Below are 14,108 nucleotides of genomic sequence, written 5' to 3'. Positions count from 1 at the left end.
TCAGAATTTTTTTGTGAAATCATTGTGTGCTTGTGCCAGCAAATGGTCGTCATCCCACTTGTCTCGGTAGCTCTCAGGCTGACCTGACACCTTGGTTCTCGCTGTGAGGTGTATCACTTTCCTCCACTCTTCAATCTTCTCTAGCCCGCATTGCTCCACCAGCCAGTCCTCATACTCAAACTGGAATGCCGAAACGGTTCCAATAGTAAAGTTATGATAGCAAGTAGTACCAAGCAAGCTAAATTATCAAAGTATGAAGATCTATGACGTAGGCACATGCACATACCGTTAGTGTTAGACCATGAGTGTATCTTTTGGGCCATACGCGAGCTTCCATCTCCAAGTAAAATGTTTCCACGTCATGCATCATCTTCTCTTGTGATGGGAGCTCAATCCGTCCTGATAGAACTCCAGCCACCCAGTTGCTTTGCAGTTCAAACAATGGAAAAGGGATGCCCTAGAAAGAAATAACTTAATTTTTATATGTGAATGTATGGATAAAAAAAACTAGCGTGTGAACTATTCTCCCAATTAACGGACTTATCTAGCAAATTAAACAAACCTTGAACGGCAATCCAATGAAGGCCATGTGAGGAGCAAGTTGTGGTGGGAACACATGCTTGTATAGAGGACCCACTCGGTTGTCGTCCACACAGATACCAGCAGCCTCTTCGCCGTCACCTAGGAATGGGAAGCTATACTTGTATCTACATAATTAAGACATAGAGACAACTTTATTCAATTAAGATGATCTTTCTTGTCAACAAAAGCATAATCTACATTATAGAAGTTAAGATGCACTAGTAGTTACTTACCCAGTACAGTGGATGATGACATCCGCTTTGACCCGACTACCGTCTTGGAACACAATGGTGCCATCTTCCTCGGCACACTCGATCTGCAACAAATATTTAGAGTAGCAATACCAATTTTATATCTCTTTTTTTTTCGAGGGCACACCAAAGGTGTGCCATATATTTATAGAAGGATAGAAATAATTACAAGAACCGGCAACCAATATTTGCAAGCAAAAAGAACGACGAACTCGCACACCCAATAAAAACATGATCTACTCTCGCGGCATGACTTAATTTCTCTAGTTATCTTGATGTGACATGGTGTTCGATTAGTGTGCGATAGTAATACATACTACTACTGCTGCTGCTGATTACCATGGAATGTAGCAACAAGTTGGCTTTTGCAGTAGTACTCTGCAGTCCGTAAGGCGCTGATCGAATGGAAACATGGACCTCTTTGGCGACACCAGCAATGTCCCTCGAAATGTCCATCCCACTGGGATTGTATCCTATTATCACCACAACCTAGCTACCAAAGGAGGTAATTATCTCATACTGTATATAAGAATCAAGGTGATGGATGGATGGATGATAGATGAAGATGACGCACGCACTTGGTCATGAAACGGCTCGGGCTTACGGTAACTGTGGCTGTGCATCTGCTTTCCTGGCCAACCATCTATGCCTGCAAATTGCCAATCACAATGATCTTTGCTCAGTAGTAGCATGTGTACGCAATCGCATCGCATACATACCAGCGACGGCGAGACGCGGCTCGGCGTAGTGGCCGTTGCAGACCACGACGGCGTCGAACACCTCCTCCTCTAGTTCGTCGCTGCCGGCGCCGGCGAGCTTTGTCGAGCAGTAGGACACCTTCCAGCCCGCGCTCGCGTCGTCCCTGCGGACGCGGACCACCTCCGTCTCGAGCCGGACCAGCCCGTGGAGGTCGAACCGCTGCGCGAACGCCTCGAGGTACCGGAGCACCTCCTCATGCCCGGGGTACCTTCGCGGGTCGCCGGCGCTCTCGTCGGAGACGAAGGGGAAGTCGAAGAAGCCCATGCACTCGCGTGGGATGTTGGTGCGGAGGGACGCGTAGAGACTCGAGTGGACGCCGCCGGCGCCAAGCGGGTCGGCGGAGGCGGCTGAGTCATAGAGCCAGACGCCGCCCACGCCGGCGGCCCGCTCGAAGACGACGGGGTCGTGGCCCTCGCGCCGCAGTTCGCGCGCAGCCACCAGGCCGGCGGCTCCCGCGCCGATCACGGCGACACGAGATGGCATCGGAGACCGACGAAAGTCTTCAAAGCTGCTAGTCTGCTCTCTGCTGCTCTCGTCGTCGTTGCGTTGCGTTGAGTTTGTTTTGTTTTCTCCACGTGGAGCAGTTAGCCATATCATTTCTTCTATTCGAAAAGTGATGATCAGTGGGACAAAAGCAAAGTGGCGGCAAATCGCCGATCACATGAGCGGGCTATACTTACCGTTAATTAAATGATACTCTCTCTGAGTATCAATGTAATGTTTTAGGTCTTTTTAAAGTAATAAACTAATAATAGATATAAATCAAAGTGAGTGAACCTCCACATAAAAATAGATTAGATCTAAACTAAAGTAGATGAACCAAATAAAATACTTCAACACCTCACATTTCTGAACGGAGGGAGTAAATCGTAATCACGTACACTTTACAAGTTTGAATGCCCCATTGCCAGGTCTTCCGATCCAATCAGATTTCATCACTTTTTCTTTCTTGTGACACTGACAAGACAGATTAGTTGCGCCACCGAAAAGATCTGAGGGGGCATAAACATATAGGATACTTTCCGTGACGAAACCGGCCTAGAATCCATTTAATCAGGATAATAGCATGTGGATATAGATTATCTAAAATTTAATCAGGATAATCCGAAGATTTTTAACCGGATAATCCAATTTTTGAGTCAAAATCCAAGACCAATCTTACAAGGTCAGTAGTTATTTAGTTACCAAAAAAAAATTTGGCGAGGATGTTTAGCTCTAACTTTCTATCAATACAAGTTTTAGCGTATTATGTCTCTTTTTTAACTTGACATGCCTAAAAATTTAAATTTCTTTTAAGATTTGCAAGAACTAGCAATATCTACCGATGAGAGCATCTATCAAACTATTTTTATTTAAGGTCCGAATCCGGCCTATTTCCAATTCCAATCCGTGGTCAAGTATATCCACATTTGAATCTGAAACCGGTTATCTTCTCTGATCCGAATCGGAAAAATTGATATGGTATGATCCAAATTCGATCTGATTCGTTTACACCCCTATCCGAGGGGCACTAGAGTAAGCGTTGAGGTTACAATATCGCGAGTCGTTAGATCGTTAGAACAAACCCTAGAAACTAGGCACCTTTCTAATGAAATTTCTACGTCATTGTGCACGAGTTCAAGTAAATTGACAAATACATAATAGTACTCACACCGTCCTCAAATATGCTTGCAAAAATTTGTATGAATCAACATATTTCTATGTTTGAATGAATGAATATACAAAAAAATATTAGATTCTGGTTTCTTTTACCGATATTGGGGAAAGCACTCCGAGGAATACAATAAACCAAATCAATGACTATAGATTAAGCAAAAGATTTTGTTTGTTTGGTATTTAGTTTTTCATATCTCCTGCCATATTTAAGAGAACTTACAAAGTGTGACTTTTTACTAAAATTACATCACCTATTTAGGAAACTCTCCTAATTGTGACTTCCAAGATTTCAGATATATGGAAATTAAAACAGTTCTCAAAAGGAAATTATTCAGTGGTGGAAGCCAAATAGTAAGTAGTTTGAGGGAGTCTATTGATGAGATCAGGTCAAATATACTCTTTGAAATCATGGTATGCCTGTGCTAATAGGTCATGATCATCATCCCACTTGTCGCGATAACTCTCAGGTCGATCCAACATCTTGGGTTTTGCGCCGACATATATCTCTTTCCTCCACAACTCGATATTTTCCAACCCACATTGCTCCACCATCCAGTCCTCATACTCAAACTGTAATTTCATAACAATTAGACAAGTAAAGATATATTACAAGTATCACCTAAGCTTAATTTTCAAAGCATGAAGATCAGTGATGTATGTAGGTATATGGACATACAGCTAACTGCAGGCCGTGAGTGTATCTTTTGGGGCATCTGCGAGCTTCCATCTCCAAGTAATATGTTTCCACATCTTGCATCATCTCCTCTTGTGATGGGAGGTCAATCCTTCCTGACAGAACTCCGGCCACCCAGTTGCTTTGGAGTTGAAACAATGGAAAAGGGATAGCCTAGAGAAAAATATCTTACTTCATACTCGTGAATGCATCGATCAAGAAGCTAGCTAGTGAACCACCTCTTCCCGTGAGCTAGCGTAGCTAGCAAATTAAGCTGACCTTGAAAGGCAATCCGATGAAGGAGATGTGAGGAGCCAATTGTGGCGGAAACACATGCTTATACAATGGGCCCACACGGTTCTCATCCACAAAGATACCAATAGCATCATCGCTCTCATCCAGGAACGGAAATTTGTATTTGTATCTAGGTAATCAGGAAAAGAGAAGACCTAATTCAAACAAGATAGTCTTTCTCAGAAAGCAGAGGCTAAATTGACTAAATTCAAACTGATGTACTACTCACTAACGGTTGTGTGCATTCCAGCTATGGTTGAGGCCGGGTGTGAGATCTTATTAATTATATTAGCTTGATGCTAACTTTAGAAACTTCATGGAAAAATGTACTAACTCGCTTACCCAGTGCAGTGTAGGATGGTATCAGCTTTGACCTGACTGCCGTCTTGAAACACCACGGTGCCATCTTCTTCTGCATGATCTATCTGCAATAAACATTAGGAGTGGTATTAACCAGTACCTTTTACTAACTACCTCAACGTGATGGCGGAGTTGGATTTGAGCATGATGATATTACTAATTTACCATGGAATGTAACCACAAGTTGGGATGTGCTGTAGTACTCTGCACTTCACGAGGCGCCGATCGAGTGGCAACATGGACCTCTTTGGCGACACCAGCTATGTCCCTTGATATGTCCATTCCGCTGGGACGGTATCCTATTATCACCACAACCTAGCTAACAAGAAGATAGACGATGCAAATTTTATACTCATGTATAGCACGTCGATTAATAAGCAATGTGATGGATGATAAATGACACACTTGGCCGTGAAATGGGTCGGGTACACGATAATTGTGGCTGTGCATCTGCTTTCCGGGCCAAGCATCTATACCTGCAAATCATTGAGCGATATGCTTTATGAGCAACCCAAACGAACAAACAAAATCTATGCCTGCAGGTCACTCTATGGATCACCATGAACCTCGCTGACTAGTGTAGCAGGTGTACGCATACAAAACGTACCGGTGATGTCGGCGAGCCGCGGCTCCGTGAAGTGGCCGTTGCAGACGACGACGGCGTCGAACTCCTCCTCCTCCTCCTCCCCCTCATGTTCATCTCTGCCGGCGCCGGCAAGCTTCCTGGAGCAGTACGATACCAACCAGCTCCCCGTGCTGGCGTTCCTGCGGATGCGGACCACCTCCGTCCGGAGCCGGACCAGCCCGTAGAGGTCGAACCGCCGTGCGAACGCTTCAAGGTACCGTTGCACTTCCTCGTGCCCAGGGAACCTGCGCGGGTCGCTGCCGGAGACCTCGACGGCGACGAAGGGGAAGTCGAGGAAGCCCATGATCTCGCGGGGCAGGTTGGTGCGGAGGGAGGCATACAGGCTCGAGTGGACGCCGCCGGCGCCGAGTGGGTCAGCCGAGGCAGCCGGGTCGTAGAGCCAGCTTCCACCCACTCCGGCTGCGCGCTCGAAGACGACGGGGTCGTGGCCCTCGCGCCGCAGTTCGCGCGCAGCCACCAGGCCGGCGGCTCCGGCGCCGATTACAGCGACCCGAGATGGCATCGGAGGCCAAGGGTCAAGGGAAAGTCTTCAAGCTGGTCTGCTGCTATTGTCAAGTTGTGTTTTCTTCACGTGGAGCAGTTGGCCATGGCATTTTTTCTATTCATCGAGAAAGTGGTTACCAATGAGATAATTTTATTTTTTATTTTTTGACAAATTTAAGATGGCGGCTAATCTCTTCTCCGCTCACATGCACCGGCTATACTTACCGCTGATTATTTGCTCTCCCAACTCGATCGACATGCTTCATCACATTTTGTCTCTAGTGGTTGTGGCACTGGGGCTACATGTGGTGGCCCATCATATTTCCACCCTAGTGGTACCATTTCGGAGGTGGCTGAAATGGTTTCGTCATTTTTTACATATGCACCGAAGACTTGCATTAGTAACACTAACAGATCAGGGCGTACATGTAATTAGGGCGTGGCTAATTCTCGGTTGAATGAGAACGAGGTGATGTCATCAGTTTATGACTAGCATAAATTGCAAAACAAATCTAACACTTTGCAACCCTTTTTCTTAGTTGCAATCCTACTTAAAACTAAAAAATCTCACACGTGATCTAACATACAACTTTAGATACATGAATTACGATGTAATTGGACGGTGTAGAACTTGAATGACCACTAACTTAGTCGTAGCAAACCCAAAATAATTAATGGAGGTGATTAACCAACAGGACGGACCGGCCATATAGTTCAGCTTGTTATGGTCCAACTAGTTGAACTATTTTATTGTCGTCGCAAAAAGAAAGTCCAAGCAGCTGGATAATCAAATGGTAGTAGCACCAGATCAAAGTCAACCATCAATGATTTTGTAATTCTTCTTTCCAAATAAAATCGAACTACGGTATTCTCTATCCTAAAGCCAAACTTCGAACCACAAGGTTTAGCAATGGACTGACACATCTGCGACGATACTTCCTGGTCTGAATCTAGTTGATCACCTACCGTATTTGTGCAAACTTAATGTCGAAGCCATCAAAGTTTTTCAACAAACAAACCAAGAGTGTACACTAAAATACGCTGACGGCTGACACAGAGATCCATGATATAACAGGCAACTGACATATACTTTTGAGAAAGTTTTCGCATTTCATGTGCAAATTAAAGGCATTTTTAAAATAATTGTTTCATATAATGGACAAAGCCGAACATGAACAAGAAGTACTACACGGAAGACAAATAAAATTGTATCCGGCCGAAAATCAGTCACAAATACTTGGCAAAATCTCGGTGTGCTTGTGGTAATAGGTGGTCGTCGTCCCATTCATCCTGGTAGCTCTCACGGCGATGAGCAAAGTTCTTTAGCGCCGCAATGAACATCTCTTTTCTCCACCCTTCAATCTTCTCATGCCCACATTTCTCAGCAACCCAGTCTTCATACTTATACTACATGCCAAAATTAATATTTTAAAAAAAGTAAGTCGGCCATCATTGCCTATTTTATGTATATGAAAAGGGGAAGTGTGGCCGTATTTACCGTGCATGCTCCTAGGTTATGAGTGTTTCTGTTGGGGAATATGTCAGCCTCCATCTCCCTGTAAAATGTTGCGACATGTTCCATCATTTCATCTTGTGACGGGAGCTTTATCCTTCCCGATAGGACTCCGGCCACCCAGTTGCTTTGCAGTTGAAACAAGGGGAAAAGAAGAGCCTGTGAAGAAATCTTAATTAATATGCATAAGTGCATGCATAGACAAAACACTAATTATAATTAAGCTCGGAGCTACAACCCTGCCTAGATTACTATAGGACAGAGGTATTTCAAGCAAGACCGAGCTGGGTTTCGTGCACATCAAGGTTGGACAGATGAAAACCTGGTATGAAGGTGTACAACTCTTTTTTTTTTATTGCACTTCAGGTTTGAATTTTTGTAGCTTTTATTCTTCAAGCCTACAACCATCTAAAGACATCAAACAATGGAGATTACACTCTATGTTTACCTGTTTGTGAAAATGATTTGGTTTTAAGGGGAAGAAACCCAAAACGTTGTGTTTTTACTAGAAGTGATTGTGTGCATAACACCAAATCGCGAATACAGAGATTCAAACTTGGTGGGCAGGGATGCATCAACCCACCCCAATCACTGGGATATGCCTCGGTTCACGTTTGTGCCTGTTTGTTATAAAAGGCTTCATGGTATACTCATTTATAAGCATGTTGCAGCTCTATATAACCCACTTAGATAGCATACACATTTTCTTCTTCCTTTGTAACATGTAAGTTACCTTTTCCTCAGTCAGACTCTACCAAATGTCTCTCGCAATCCCAAAGATTTGAACCGTGTGTCAGATGATGCCTGGTGTTTGTTGGACAACAATGAATTCAAGAATTGCGGGCATATCCGCCACCCATTCTGATAGTTGGTAGCTTATCCAAACCCTTAGTCTCGGGATGGATAATGTTTCCAACAAGATGAGTACTTGTGGTGCGCACAGGCATACATCGGGCCAACAACATTTAATTTTAACTAGAAACTAATTATTAAAAGTCCATTTTACCCTTTCAAATATTTGGGAGGGGATGTAGCATAGCACACATTTTTCTTAACTTCTAAGTTACCATTTCATCCCTAAAGTCGACCTTGTTTTGGCGCAGGCATGATTTTGAGCCGTTCACTTGCGGGCTGGCATGGGAGGGTCCATTTTGCTAGAGGATGGAGCTGAAAAGAATGATCCACTAGCAAGTTAAGCTGACCTTGATGTGCAGCCCAATGAAGGAGATGTGAGGAGCCAAGTGTGGGGGGAAGACATGCTGGTATAGCGGGCCCACGCGGTTGTCGTCGACGTAGATACCAGCATCATCACCTAGGAATGGGAAGTTGTACTTGTATCTACGCAAATAACAGTGAAAATGCTTAAGACTATGTACACATAATGTGTTTATATCAAGGAGAGGCGCCATGTCGACTAAATTTAGGAGTGCATAACAGTTCACTTACCCGGTGCAGTGCACGATGGCATTGGCTTTAACCCGACTACCATCTTTGAACACCACGCTGCCATCTTCCTCAGCGCGCTCGACCTTAAAATGTTTCGTATACTGATTAAATTTCTTGGTGAATACTATATATGATATTGTACAGATGTTTTTCTTACATATATATACAGTACTGGAGTATTATTTAGACTTGGTTTACCATAGGATGAAGCCACAAGTTTGCACGGGCAGTGCTCTGCATTTCGGAGGTGGGGGGTGACCGACGCCCAACATGGACCTCTTTCGCGACACCTGCAATGTCCCTCGAAATTTCGTGTCCACTGGGCGCTGATCCGATTACCACCACAACCTAGGCAACAAGTCAATATTTACGCGTTATTATTATCGGTCTAGTTCAGTAGGAAGTAAACAGAAGTTCATCATTCATCAACAAGGACGCACTTGTCCGTGAAACGAGTCGGGCACACGGTAGTTGTGGCTGTGCATTTGCTTCCCGGGCCAAGTATCCATGCCTGCAACATTCAATCGGCTGTTAATTTAGCTCAGCCATCAATAGCCATGCAAGCTTACATAACTGCATGCGTGTAACTGTAGGAGTGTAGGACATCGGGTGGTTAATTACCGGCGATGTCGGCGATGTGCGGCTCGGCCAAGTGACCGTTGCAGACAACGACGGCGTCGAACACCTCCTCTTGTTCACTACTGACATGGGCGAGCTTCATCGAGCGGTACGACACCTTCCAGCCCGGGCCGGCGTCGTCCCTGCGGACGCGGACCACCTCCGTTTCGAACCGTACCAGCCCATGAAGATCAAACCGCCGCCCAAACGCCTCGAGGTACCGGAGCACCTCCTCGTGGCCGGGGAACCTGCGCGGGTCGTCGGAGTATGAGCTCTCGGTCCCGGCGCCGTCGTCGGGGACGAAGGGGAAGTCGAGGAAGCCCATGCACTCGCGGGGCAGGTTGGTGCGGAGGGCCGCGTACAGGCTCGAGTGGACGCCGCCGGCGCCGAGCAGGTCGGTAGCCGAGGCGGCGCTGGCTGGAGAGGCATCGTAGAGCCAGTTGCCGCCCACTGCCGCGGCGCGCTCGAAGACGACTGGGGCGTGGCCCTCGCGACGCAGCTCGCGCGCCGCCACCAGCCCGGCGGCTCCGGCGCCGATCACGGCGACGCGGCGGGGCGGCATTTCGGGAGGAAGCAGGGAGAGTGGGCGTACGTGCAAAGTCTCGTCCTCTCGATCGTCGTTCGGTGAGTTGCTTCCTTTGTTCGAGCGCCATTTTTGTATTCGGATTCTTTCGTTCGTTTAATCAGAAGTCGTACAGGCATAGCCGCCTCTCTTGTTTATGTTTCGGTCGGGATCTGTTAGCAGCCTCAGCATGATCAGCAAATTGTCACGTGCGTAAGACAATCTGAGTTCTGAGTTCTGCGTCCCACCGGACCCACCTCGCCGGAGCCGGAGACGCCGCCGGCCGCGACCACCAGGGGGGCAGCCACGATGTAGAACCATCGCACAATCAACGCTGCACGCCGCCGATGACGGGCAGGCCGGACAGGAATTAAGGGTGTGTTTGGATTGCGCCTACGGGAACCCTACCAAAATTGGCTAGCAAATCTTTTTGGCAAGGGAATCTGCCACCCATAGGCTTTTGGCTAGAATCAATGAAGAAAACAACAAGTGATCCATAGGCAGCCAAATAATTAGCAACAAACCAAACAGACAGGAGGATATTTGGCATGCCCAATTTTTTGGTAGGGTAAGCTGGGGACACAAACCAAACAGGCCATAAGGTTTTTGGGCCGTGGCCCGTGGCCAGGTTGAGAGAAGAGGCCCCGGCCGCCTTTTCCTTTGTGGGCTCTCCGTTTGTTTGTTGCCATCCCTTTTTCATCTTCTTTCCTCATTTCTCATTTCTTCTTTGTTTTTCGATCGAATATATATTCCACTGGAATCCCACCTCAAAAGGACACCATAAGAAAAGGTGATGACTTTCTCTGACAGTTTCATGAGCATTGCAAATAGAGCCCTTTACTCGTAACAAAACAAACTTTGCGTGTATACATACGATGAGTGCCCAAAAAATCGTGATTGGATTGGATTGTCGGACTCATATATTTTCTCTTGTACGCCCCGCTTGGATTGTCGGAGTTTTGGCCAAAACCTGGGTTTTTCTCGGAGGCCAGAAATTGTCCGAGGGATCCTAGTTTCCACACTTGGTTCACCGTTTTCCTTTCCGCCTTGTGCCCTTGTCCCGGTTTTGGCCCTTTTACCGCCGTATAACACCATCTGAATCGAGAGAGGGAGGGAGACAAGCTAACTGTATCTTATTGTACTTGTTCTTAGAGTATCTCCACACAGATAATTAATATGCAGTACAACCACATATCCATGTGTCTGTTGAGGAGTGACAGCGTCAGCGCCCACTAGCTAACTACTGCTATAGTTTCTACTTATTTTACGCGGCAAGCCGGCAACCATATGCTATAATTCTACCAATATGTGTGATAGCTCATCTAGATGCATCTGCTTCTTCCTTCGTAATGCAGAAGTAATGCACAGTTAATAGACAGACAGCTATACTTCCATAGAAAGAATGTTCATGATGCACGAACACACGTTTTTGGAGAATCCCAGCCCAGCTCAACCTTTTGGCCGGAGAGATGTAAGGGCATCATTCTCTAGTGGGCCAACCGAAATCGACGACATAAATAGTTCGTTTCTGTCCATTTAGATTGGCCCATGCAAAGGATGCATCGTCCGGTCCAGCCTGCCCGGACAGAGCACTCGGTGGCACGACCCATTCGATCCGCCGGCTAGTTGACCACGCACAGGAGACAAATGAAATGGCATGAAGTTTTAAAAGCGTGCCAAATTTTGATACAAATTTCATTTATGCAAACATAATTTACATAGTTTTAGAACTAAAATCTACACGCTAATTCAAGTGTCAATGTCTTCTTCGTCGTCGGAGACGAGGTTGAAGAAGGGTAGGGGAGCCCAAAGCTGTTGCGCCCAAGCAGAGATCTCCGCTGGCTACGCGTACTGCGGAGGCGGTGATGGGTATTCCGGCAGTGTCGCTGGCGGCTTGTACCACGGAGGAGGTGGAACCTCCTAGCCGTCCCATGATGCATGTGGTGGCGCGTGCGATGGTGGCGGAGGCGGGGAGGCTACATGCTCCACCACCATGGACGAGAGCTGGACAACGTCCTCATACCATGGCCAGGACCACTTGGCCTCCTGGCCGGCCAATGACGCGGCCATGGCGGCACCGTGGCCTCATCCTCGTCGTAGTTCTCGGGGACGATCGCCTCCAGCTTCACAGTGGCTGACGAGGCACGTCCTCCATCTCGTCGTCGTCCTCGTCGTTGTCGTAGAAGACCTCGTCTTCGCTGTCATGCGCAGTGTCGTCGGGCATGAAATCCCAGCGGCCGCGAATAACCCGGCACGCCTCGTGCTCCCACGCAAGGAAGGTGCGCCAATAGTCCTGCCGGTGGTAGCCGCTGGATCTGCCGGCGCATCTCCTAGCAGCACGGTCCGATCTGTCAGAGGAGGCGGAACGTGGAGCCTCCCCCCTGTTCAGGTGCCACTCGTGCGGGAGGGAGACGTCACGGTGGCGGCAGGGGTCGCCATGTGCCCACCGATGCTGCGCCTCCTGCACTAGCATGTATCGCATGTTGTTGCCCGGTGCATGCGGAGGAGGAGGCTGCTCCGCCACCACCAGTGGACCGAAAAATAGGTGTTGTTACGAGAGTGGAGGGATGAGGCGGGGGCACGCAGGGTTCCGCCGAGGCAGAGAATCCTAGCGGTGCCGCCAGCCTGACGAGGATCCAACCTCGTGGTCGTTGGCGGTTTTCTTCATCCACTTCGGCAGCTTCATCGTGGGCGAGAGCGTGCAGAAGTGGCAATGGTTGCGACGATGGGAGTGGGGGGAGAAGATGCGGGCATTGCCGTGGTTTAAGTACCGCTGGCCATCAATGCCAAGCGCACACGGGTAGCTTATTTTGCCATCGGCTTCAATGCCGGCTGTCCGTCTGTCCGTGTGGACCGTTTTGGACAGCCCAGAACCGTTTGGCCGGCTGGAGAAACCCTAATACTCAGCAGTAGCGTTTCTGCCTCTACCAAAAACAAAACAATACAACGGCTGCTTCCTCTTAAAAAAGGTAGAGCTTTTGCTTCGCCTTTGCAGACTCTTCTTTTGTTGCAATCCTCTTTTCTCCTTCATCTTTCCGTTTTCTTCTTTGGTTTTTGATTGAATATTCCAGTGCTCCTTCCCAGCGAAATCGCACCTCAAAAATGTGCTGCTACTGCTACAACTACTGGCAATGAGAAAGATGTGCACTGCACTTTCTTCTCTGGCCTTTACAAGTACCAGCTTTACTTTGTACACTGTTACTCCTACGTTGCAACCTCTACTCCACTACCCACTACGATGCTTTAAAAGGGTGAGTAACCACAACATTGCGATGTTTTTTTATTGCACCATGATCGATATATAAGGCGTCGGTGAAGACTGAGGCCAAACTGAGTCCTGATATCGGCTCAACTACCAAAGCTATAATACAAAAGACATGACATGCTATCACACAAAATAATGGATATGATAGATCCTGCGTCGGCGCATTGAACAAACGAACCAACTAACGATAAGTACAGCAGCAAACATCCACTGGTATATATGTAAGCGGCGGCGGTATGTATCTGTACACATATTAGAGTAGTGCCCAGCCCGACAATTTTTCACTGGACACACCCATGGACCAACACATCGATGTGTCAGTCGTACGTCTGCTGCGCATATTAACTATATGCGACAAGGAGTGAAAGCACTAACGTCAACTAACTAATTTCTACTCCCTTTTTTTTATTTTGTGTGATAGCATGTCATGTCTTGTGTATTATAGCTTTATTTAGTTGTTTAGTTGCCACGTCAAATAAGTATACTTACTCAGTTCCCTATTAGTTGCGGTTGATTTATTATAACGTTGTACTAAATTAACGACAACTAGTTAGTTAAGTTGGCGTTAGCGCTTTCACTCCTTGTCGCTACAAATAAGTATACTAATTTCTATTCCCTTTTTTACTCGCTACGAAAGAGAATGTACTATCAGCTAAATATAGGCTAGACGATCTAGAGCTAGCTTTATTGCTTCTCATAAAACAAACTGCACTCCTTGTCATTACCAGCTTAATTACACGTGAGCTATGCTTTTCAATAATCGAATTGCTTGATAATGAATTTGCATCATCACGTGGTTAGTACTGATTCAATTCTTCAGTAACGTGCAACGGAAATGTAGGACTCTTATTCTATATATATCTCCGGGACAGGATCAGACAAATCGAGAGAATCGCGTGAGGACTTGGCTATTTTCATTCTCTACGGTCAATGGCTTGTGCTAAATTCTGATCGTTGTCGAATTAAAACTCCATGTCAATGGGTTTTTGCAGCCGTACAG

At 46.7% G+C, this 14,108-nt stretch overlaps 3 protein-coding genes across 4 annotated transcripts; all 3 read right to left on the bottom strand.

Moving 5' to 3' along the window:
• Positions 1-2,075, bottom strand: LOC124694489 (flavin-containing monooxygenase FMO GS-OX-like 2). The gene is made up of 7 exons (XM_047227475.1): positions 1,553-2,075; positions 1,412-1,482; positions 1,173-1,322; positions 816-898; positions 563-707; positions 298-457; positions 1-194 (listed from the first exon to the last, which is right to left on the bottom strand). The coding sequence occupies exons 1-7, from the start codon at positions 2,073-2,075 to the stop codon at positions 1-3; spliced, it is 1,326 nt and encodes a 441-aa protein (XP_047083431.1).
• Positions 2,076-3,635: 1,560 nt separating this feature from the next.
• Positions 3,636-5,723, bottom strand: LOC124694486 (flavin-containing monooxygenase FMO GS-OX-like 2). Of its 2 annotated transcripts, none has more exons than XM_047227471.1 (7): positions 5,183-5,723; positions 4,981-5,051; positions 4,741-4,890; positions 4,558-4,640; positions 4,201-4,345; positions 3,925-4,095; positions 3,636-3,818 (listed from the first exon to the last, which is right to left on the bottom strand). In XM_047227471.1, exons 1-7 carry the CDS (start codon positions 5,721-5,723, stop codon positions 3,636-3,638), a joined length of 1,344 nt encoding a protein of 447 aa, XP_047083427.1. The 2 variants fall into 2 exon arrangements, with proteins under 2 accessions (XP_047083427.1, XP_047083426.1); XM_047227470.1 differs by having other exon boundaries at positions 3,636-3,840; positions 3,941-4,095.
• A 1,208-nt stretch (positions 5,724-6,931) lies between these two features.
• On the bottom strand, positions 6,932-9,843 carry LOC124694484 (flavin-containing monooxygenase FMO GS-OX-like 2). Its single transcript, XM_047227467.1, has 7 exons — positions 9,285-9,843; positions 9,104-9,174; positions 8,862-9,011; positions 8,664-8,746; positions 8,420-8,555; positions 7,203-7,376; positions 6,932-7,111 (listed from the first exon to the last, which is right to left on the bottom strand). The coding sequence occupies exons 1-7, from the start codon at positions 9,841-9,843 to the stop codon at positions 6,932-6,934; spliced, it is 1,353 nt and encodes a 450-aa protein (XP_047083423.1).
• Positions 9,844-14,108: the final 4,265 nt, after the last annotated feature.

The sequence above is a fragment of the Lolium rigidum genome, chromosome 3 (genome assembly GCF_022539505.1).
Source record: "Lolium rigidum isolate FL_2022 chromosome 3, APGP_CSIRO_Lrig_0.1, whole genome shotgun sequence".
Lineage (NCBI taxonomy): Eukaryota > Viridiplantae > Streptophyta > Magnoliopsida > Poales > Poaceae > Lolium > Lolium rigidum.
This window is presented reverse-complemented; position numbering and strand designations above follow the sequence as displayed.

Coding starts and splice junctions, on each gene's coding strand:
- LOC124694486 (XM_047227470.1), bottom strand. CDS start 5,723: ATGCCATCTCGGGTCGCTGTAATCGGCGCCGGAGCCGCCGGCCTGGTG. Junction 5,052..5,182: donor GCGGCTCGCCGACATCACCG/GTACGTTTTGTA, acceptor AATGATTTGCAG/GTATAGATGCTTGGCCCGGA. Junction 3,841..3,940: donor TGCCCCAAAAGATACACTCA/CGGCCTGCAGTT, acceptor TATCTTTACTTG/TCTAATTGTTATGAAATTAC.
- LOC124694484 (XM_047227467.1), bottom strand. CDS start 9,843: ATGCCGCCCCGCCGCGTCGCCGTGATCGGCGCCGGAGCCGCCGGGCTG. Junction 9,012..9,103: donor CCGACTCGTTTCACGGACAA/GTGCGTCCTTGT, acceptor CTTGTTGCCTAG/GTTGTGGTGGTAATCGGATC. Junction 8,556..8,663: donor GCCATCGTGCACTGCACCGG/GTAAGTGAACTG, acceptor TTATTTGCGTAG/ATACAAGTACAACTTCCCAT.
- LOC124694489 (XM_047227475.1), bottom strand. CDS start 2,075: ATGCCATCTCGTGTCGCCGTGATCGGCGCGGGAGCCGCCGGCCTGGTG. Junction 708..815: donor GTCATCATCCACTGTACTGG/GTAAGTAACTAC, acceptor TTAATTATGTAG/ATACAAGTATAGCTTCCCAT. Junction 458..562: donor TCATTGGATTGCCGTTCAAG/GTTTGTTTAATT, acceptor ATTTCTTTCTAG/GGCATCCCTTTTCCATTGTT.